Source organism: Acanthisitta chloris, unplaced genomic scaffold (assembly GCF_000695815.1).
Source record: "Acanthisitta chloris isolate BGI_N310 unplaced genomic scaffold, ASM69581v1 scaffold15747, whole genome shotgun sequence".
Taxonomy (NCBI): domain Eukaryota; kingdom Metazoa; phylum Chordata; class Aves; order Passeriformes; family Acanthisittidae; genus Acanthisitta; species Acanthisitta chloris.
Window position 1 is genome coordinate 1 of NW_008684440.1, and position 8,045 is coordinate 8,045.

Sequence of the window (8,045 nt, forward strand, 5' to 3'; positions counted from 1 at the left end):
TGCTCCACCTCTCAAGCCTGTCCAGGTTATATAATGGGTTATATAATCCCAAAATGGATCTGGAGGTGTTTTCTGTAGGAGGATGTACCTCAGCTTCCAGTGTGGGAATCTCTGCCCAGGCTGATCCAAACCCCATCCAGCCTGGCCTGGAACACTCTCAGGGATGGAGCAGCCATAGCTGCTCTGGGCAACCTGTGCCCAGAATCAGTGTCCCTGCCCATGGCAGGGGGTGGAACTGGGTTTCTTGAAGGTCTCTTCCAGCCTAAACCATTCCAGGGTTCTGTGATTGTCTTTTCCCCATAAGGTACACGTGGAAATCTGCTTTGAGGTCTCCTTGGGCTTCCCAAGGCACCATCCTGCATCCTCTCCATGTTCCCTTGCCGCAACGTTCTCCTCACAGCTGTGTCCCCGCTGCAGAGTCCGTGGGGGTTTGTTTTGGGGCTGGAGAGCCAGAGGGAAGCCGAAGGGATCACTTTTCCCCTCTGTGCTCCCGGAGCTAAATATACCAAGAAGCAGCTGCTGGTGCTGGAGCTGGAGCGGCGCCGGTGACATTGCCGTGTCCCTGCTGGGTCACGCGTCCTGCGGCCCCTCCGTGGCTTGGCATGGCTGGAGGCCTGGGCTGCAGCAGCTGCTCTGCCCAAACTGCCTTTTCCCAAAGATTTCCATGCTTCCTGCGAGGCAGGAAGGGCTGTGGCAGCTTCTAAGTCAGGGAAAGAAAAAAGTCTGAGAAGTAGCAGCATTGGCAGGACAACAGCAAGAGATGCCCCAGGCTGGAGCTGGTGGGATCAGAGGCCTCAGCAGCACCTGCAGTGGATTTACAGGAGCCTGGAATGTGAAGGCTGTCCCAGGTCTTTTCCATTCCTTGTCTGATGTGAAAACACAGAGCTAGAGATGACTTATATAGGGCCATAACCTGCTGCACACGGAAGGGCCTGGGGATAAGCTGCCTGCAGGGGGTGGTGCCCTGGGTGAGCTGTGAGGGATGGGAAGGGGAGTTAGCCTTTAATTTGGTGCCAGATCTTAGGCACTGGAATGTGACTGATCCTCCTGCTGCTGGTGGATTTCCAGACTGGTTTGGGTTGGAAGGACCTTAAAGCTCATCACATCCCACCCTGCCCTGGGCAGGGACACCTCCCACCAGCCCAGGCTGCTCCAAGCCCCATCCAACCTGGCCTGGAACACTCCCAGGGATGGAGCAGCCACAGCTGCTCTGGGCAACCTGTGCCAGTGCCTCAGCACCTCACAGGGAGCAATTCCTGCCCAATCTCCACCTGTCCCTGCCCTCTGGCAGTGGGAAGCCATTTCCTGTGTCCTGTCCCTCCAGCCCTTGTCCCAAGTCCCTCTCAGCTCTCCTGGAGAGCCTTATAATCCTTCTCTCCTGCTATTTTCTCTCACTTGGCACACAGGTCCCCTTGGATGGGGCTTGGAGCAGCCTGGGCTGGTGGGAGTTGTCCCTGCCGAGGGCAGGGATCGCACTGGATGAACTTTAAGGTCCCTCCCAACCCAAACCCTGTGTACTTCCATGAACTAGGGAGGTGATGTGCTTTGATCAGAGATTGAGGGACCACAAATGCTGCATCTGAGATTTGTTAGGACTTTCCCAATGAGATTATTATTATTCAGATGTTTTTCAGTGCTCCTCATCTTTCTTAAATGAGGAAACAAGTCCTAATCTGCTGTTTATCCTTCTCCTAGTTCCTGAGGGAGGACCTGAATTACCATGACCCAGCAGTCAAGCACAGCACTTTCCATGGAGAAGACAAGCTCATCAGTGTGGAAGATCTCTGGAAGTCCTGGAAGACATCTGAAGGTAAAAGCAAGCCAAACACACAAAGAAACCCTTTCCCAGCAGTGCCAGTTTGGATCTCAGATACCCTTGGCAGAGTCTGTGCAGCTCCCAGGAGGAATATGCTGCTGCTCCTTTTACTGCCTTGTACCCGAACTCTTCAGCCTTCCTTGTTCTGGGGTGGATTTTCAGGGTTTCATCAGTCTTGGCATCAATTGTTTTGTTTCGCTGTCCTAGAAATGTGCATGAAGTAGAGCCAAACACAGTCAAATTCCAGGTTCTCCTTCAAACACAGTTTCAGCTGGAATTTTAATGGGGTAATCACATCCTGAATATTCAATAGAGCTGTGTGGGAGTTTTCCTGCAGGTTGTGTTTTCCTTAGGAGAGATTTTCTGAACCTGAAAGGCTCCTTCACATAGTGAGGAGAGAGTAGGAGAAGGTATGGATGAGGCTTGGAGCAACCTGGGCTAGTGGAAGGTGTCCCTGCCTGTGACAGGGGGTGGAACTGGATGGGCTTTGAGGTCCTTCCAACCCAAACCAGTCTGGGATATTGTATATGATGATCCTGGAGCTGTTTCTCCACCCCATGGAAATGGACAGGGACGTGTTGACAACTCTTGTCCAAACCACTTACAAGTGGCACAGCTGCCCAGGGCAGGGAGGGATTTAACAGCTGTGTGGATGTGGTGCTTGGGGACAAGGCTTGTGGTGGCCCTGGCAGTGCTGGGGATGGTTGGACGCAGTGATCTCAGAGTCTTTTCCACCCCTAGTGATGCTGTGATTCTATGGTGCTAACGGGTCACTGTGTCTCCTGTGCTCCAGGAGCGTTTCATTTAAGAAATATTTCCCCTATTACACAGCTGTTTACAGTTGGCTGTGCCTGAAGTGTATTTAGTGTCAGCTGGGAAAGGGTAAAAATCATTATGGGCTGGAGGAGAACATCCCATGATAGTCCCCAGGAGCCTTAATTGCTGAGCTGCTTCCCATCTCTCCCTGCTGCTGGCACACACGGACCTGCCACGTCTTTGGCAGAGCTGCTGCGGCATAGTACACTTTCCAGTGCTGAATTCAGCTCCTGCTCTTGTTTTCCCATTCATCATCCTCTGGGTCTGGCCGATAAAACAGGTTACAAGTTTCTAAAGGATAGTCTGGTGTCCTGGAATCACAGAATGGTTTGGGTTGGAAGGACCTCAAAGCTCATCTCATCCCACCGCTGCCCTGGGCAGGAACACCTCTGACCAGCCCAGCCTGCTCCAAGCCCCATCCAACCTGGCCTGGAACACTCCCAGGTTCAAGGAGGCTACTCCTGGAGCTTGAAATTCAGTGATAAAACGAATTGAGCTTGTAGGGAAGGTCTGCTCTTTCCTGTGGGTGTGAAGGGCAGTCCCTCAGGGACAGGTGCTGGGACAACTGTGCCCGTGGCATCTGTTTTCAAGCTGTTGCTTTTCCTGCCTCCCATTGCTGCTGCTCCTGCTCACCTGTGTAAAACAACATCTCGTGTCTGCCCCTCTGTTACCCAGCAGTGCTGTGATGCGCTTACAGGGTGCTGGCCCTGGTGCCCTGTCCATGGCGGCGGATGAGGGCCGGGAGCTGTGGGCAGCTCCTGCAGCTGCTCTGGTGGAGTCACTGTGCCAGTGTCCATGGGATGACACCCTGCTCTGGGGCCAGCCCGGCTCGGCGCTGGGCTCATCTCCACCAGCTCCCTCAGCACTCTCAGCTCCCTCATGTCCCTCATCTCTCCAAGTGCTCTCACCTCTCTCAGCTAACTCAACTCCCTCAGCTCTCTCCCTCACTTCTCCCAGCTCTTAGCTCCCTCAGAGCCCTCATCTCTCCAAGTGCTCTCAACTCTCTCATCTCTCCAAGTGCTCTCAACTCTCTCATCTCTCCAAGTGCTCTACGCTCTCTCATCTCTCCATGTGCTCTGAGCACTCTGAGCTCTCTCAAGCGCTCTGAGCACTCTCTCATCTTTCCAAGTGCTCTGAGCTCAGCTCCCTGAGCTCTCTCGGAGGCCTTAGGCTCTTGCACTGGAGCTGGCAGGAAGATGTTTCTCATATTTGTGAGACGACTCACTGCTGACATTCCAGCCCGGGCTGTGCAGCAATGCCACCCCCAGAGCCAGAGGAAATGGGCCTTTTCCTCACTTGGCTGTGAGGGAAGGAGGAGGTCAGGCCAGAGGGTGTGAGGAGGTCACTGTCCGTGCTGGGTGATGCCCAGCACAGGGCCTGGGCTGGCTGGGGCCTGGGAGGTGCTGCAGGAGCTCAGCCTGTGCCGAGCAAGGACCAAGGGTGAGCAATTAAAGCATGACAAGTCCCCTCTGTCTTATGAAACACCTGGTGCTTGAAGTGTCCAAGGCCAGGTTGGATGGGACTTGGAGCAGCCTGGGCTGGTGGAAGGTGTCCCTGTGGTGGAATCGAATGGGTTTTAAGGTCCCTCCCTACCCTAACCATTGTGGGATTTATGATCTCCTTTGCGTTCAGAGCATTGCTTAAAGTCCAACACAGCTAAATGGCAAAGGCAGAAGTTTGGTTTCCAAAGGTTTCCAGAGGTTTCCTCATCTGTGGCTCTGGAGCTCCAAAAATAACACGCAGATGCCTGGGTGAGTAGGTTAAGGAGCAAAGTTCACCATGGGCTCTGGCACCTGCTCCACCTCCTGCAAACCCTTTCTCAAGCTGTTTACAGCCATTTCCTCACAGCATTGCTCTGTATGATCTTATTATAGCTGGAGCTCAAATAGAGTCACAGGATCATCTAATCCCAGACTGGGCTGGAAGGACCTTAAAGCCCATGCAGTGCCACCCCTGCCCTGGACAGGGACACCTCCCACCAGCCCAGGCTGCTCCAAGCCCCATCCAACCTGGCCTGGAACACTCCCAGGGATGGAGCAGCCACAGCTGCTCTGGGCAACTAGTCCATGGGTCTGGAGTGGAGGGTGAGGCTTTTGGAGTTGACTCAGTGCTTTGGGCATGTGGTGAGGGTGAACATTCTCTGCTGGGAGTTTGAAGGCAGCAAGATCTCTTGGATGACAGAACACAAAGTGGTTCTGGTTGTCACCTGCCACACTTCGGGTGTTACCTCTCCCAGCATCTCAGCCTCAGGCCCTTCTGGTGCTGTGGCCAAGGGTGGAGCATCACCTGCACTATCTAATAGCCTCATTGCATGTTTGGTTTTGGGAAGTGGAGGCACAGGGTCAAATCAACCCCCATGAGAGGTTTGCTGTCACTGGGGCAGCACCAGGCAGCCTGTCACATGGTGCTGTGAGGGCTCACGTGCAGCAGCCCGGGAGGAAGAGGCAAGCATAAATCATCCTACCAGCAGCCAGATGGAGGCTGAGGTCCTACAGGAGTGCCCAGAGCATGGAACTGACAGGGAATAGGGCTAGATGGGATCTTGGGCAGGAATTCCTCCTTGGGAGGTTACCCAGAGCTGCTGTGGCTCAGCTTTACCACATGGCCAAAGCCCTGAAACACTGAGGTCATCCCAGAAAGCCTCACCCCCTGCTCCAGACCCTTGGACTAGTTGCCCAGAGTGGTTGTGGATTCCCCATCCCTGGAGGTCTCCAAGGCCAGGTTGGATGGGGCTTGGAGCAATCTGGGCCAGTGGAAGGTGTCCCTGCCCATGGCAGGGAGTGAATTAGATGGTCTTTAAGGTCCTTCCAACCCAAACCTTGTGGGATTCCATGATTCTCTGAACCCAGGGGTCATTTCTGTCTGATAGCCCCAGGATGTGACGTCCCCCCAGCTCAAGGATGTCTCTCAGCCCTGCAGGTCCTTTTCCTTGGCTGAAGTTGATGGTTGAGGAGGGTCTGGTGCAGTCCTGCCCTGGCTGGTGGTGGCTTTGGCTGCTCAGCACCTTGTGAACCTGTTTATTCTGTGCCTCTCCACAGTGTACAACTGGACAGTTGATGAGGTGGTGCAGTGGCTCATTACGTACGTGGAGCTGCCCCAGTACGAAGAGACCTTCCGGAAGCTACAGCTGAATGGCCATGCCATGCCCAGGTTAGTGCCCATGGGTCCTCTGGGACGTGTGCCAGGGAGAAACCTGAGCCCAGGCAGCTCCTGACATCACATGCAGCTCCTTGGCATGTGCGGAGCCAAACTGATTCCTACTCTGATGCAGTTAAGAGTGAAAAGAGCGGAGTGCTGGGCTCCTCTCTCCTCCTGGGCTCCTTTTCCTCCTCTCTCCTCCTGGACACCCCTCTCTCTCTCTCTCATCCCACACCAGCAGGAGAACTTCAGGGGCAGAGAGTGCCAGAACACAGGGAATGGCTTCCCACTGCCAGAGGGCAGGGACAGGTGGAGATTGGGCAGGAATTGCTCCCTGTGAGGTGCTGAGGCACTGGCCCAGGTTGCCCAGAGCAGCTGTGGCTGCTCCATCCCTGGGAGTGTTCCAGGCCAGGTTGGATGGGGCTTGGAGCAGCCTGGGCTGGTGGGAGGTGTCCCTGCCATGGAACTGGAGGTCTCTTAAGTCCCTTCTAACCCAAACTATTCCGTGATTCTCTAAGACGAACACTGACTGTGAGCTGGACAGGACTTGTAACAGGTTTGAAAAACCTCAGTGCAGCTTTTTGGGTTCTTTTCACTGCAAAAGGGGCTTTTAAACTGACTGGGAAGGAGGGATTAACTGGGAAGAAATCCCAGTTGACTGGGAATAAAATGAGGGTTTTGAGGCATCACATGGTGCATCCACATTTCTTCTAAGTGAGAAGTATGACCTTATGGTTTGTGACCATAAGGCAGTGGAGGGTTGTTTGAAAGGTCATTATTAGTGATTGGCAGGACATAGAAATGGGGTTTGATGGGAAGTGAGTCACTCAGGCTGTCAGGATTGACGGAATAGGCCTGGCCTTGGCTTCTCCTGCTCTCTCCCCGTCCCAGAGGTGCTGCTCTTGGCTCTCCTGGGGCAGAGACAACAGCATGGAGGGATTTCCTCTGTCTGATAGCTCTCAGGTCCTGCTGCTGTCGTCTCCCTGGTGGTAATTCCAGGAGAGCCACTGACCCAGGTGGGTGTTCCCACCTCAGTGAGTCCCCTGTGTTGCAGGCTGGCGGTGAACAACGTGACCATGATGGGCAGTGTGCTGAAGATGACCGACCGCAGCCACAGGCAGAAGCTGCAGCTCAAGGCTCTGGACACGGTGCTCTTTGGGCCTCCTCTCTGTGAGTACTCACACTCCAGCTCAGACCATCCTTCAGGTTGGAAAAGACCTCCGAGGTCAACTAGTCCTTGGGGTGTTGGTCACCAGGATCTGTGTGTGCTGTGTTGGGCACCAAGGACAGGCCTGGGTGAGCCAAACTGCCCCACTCAGCCTCCCCCAGGCTGACCAGCCCAGTACAACTGCCCTGGAGCAGGGACAACTTGTCTCTGGATTTATGGGACCACCCAGAGGCATCCTGCCTGCTGCCATTCCCATTCCCACGGGCTGCTCCCAGAGGTGTGGACTCACCATCGTGCTGGCATCTCCTGTGCCCATGGGGTTAAACCTTGCTGTCCTTCCTGTGGTGTGTGTGGGGTTGATGTGCTGGAGGGCAGCCACCCTGCCTGCTCCCAGGGAAGAGCTGCTGCCATGACCTGGGGTGTCCTGGGGCTCCACCAGTGACTCGGGCTGTGGCTCACCTGCCTCTGGAGGAGGGAAGGAGCAGCAGGCTGGCTAGGAAGACACTTGGGCTGGCTGATAGCAGGGACTGGCTCCTCTGATTCCAGGCTCAGTTGGGATCTCAATCCCTCTGATGCTTATCTCAGCATGCTCCAGGTGCTCCCTCTGGCTCATGTGTGATGCCTATTGCAGGAGCTTTTGTCTCTCTGCTTCTTAGTCATGGCTTTCTCCTGGCTTTGGGTGCTTTGGTGAGGTGGTCAGGGCCTGGTGCTGCTCAGCCCTGAGCAGACAAAGGGAGGTTTTGGGGCAGGTTCTGCTGCCTGGGTGTGATTTGAGCTCTCCCTACACAGAGCTCCTCTTTTCTTTTACTTGCCTTGTGTCTCCTGTGCAGGAGGTGTAAAATGAAGGTGATGTGGTGCCAGTGACATGGTCTGGGTAGAGTTCTGACCCAGGAACTCCCCAGCTGTGCTGTGACTGTGGAAAATAGCGCTTTGAGCTTCCTCTGTTCTTTAAGCTTCTTTTAAGCAGCAGTCCCAGAATCCCAGACTGGTTTGGGTTGGAAGGACCTTAAAGCTCTTCCAGTGCTACCCCTGCCCTGGGCAGGGACACCTTCCACCAGCCCAGGCTGCTCCAAGCCCCATCCAACCTGGCCTGGAACACTCTCAGGG

At 54.7% G+C, this 8,045-nt stretch overlaps 1 protein-coding gene across 1 annotated transcript in view; it reads left to right on the forward strand.

Moving 5' to 3' along the window:
• Nucleotides 1-1,695: 1,695 nt before the first annotated feature.
• The window catches only part of STIM1 (stromal interaction molecule 1), a gene marked incomplete at both ends in the record, with an annotated part of 13,497 nt that continues 7,147 nt past the window's right edge, over nucleotides 1,696-8,045 (forward strand). Inside the window, 3 exons of the mRNA XM_009079351.1 lie at nucleotides 1,696-1,810; nucleotides 5,671-5,782; nucleotides 6,825-6,940. Coding sequence (XP_009077599.1) covers nucleotides 1,696-1,810; nucleotides 5,671-5,782; nucleotides 6,825-6,940 — 343 coding nt within the window. The remainder of the gene's footprint in view (nucleotides 1,811-5,670; nucleotides 5,783-6,824; nucleotides 6,941-8,045) is intronic.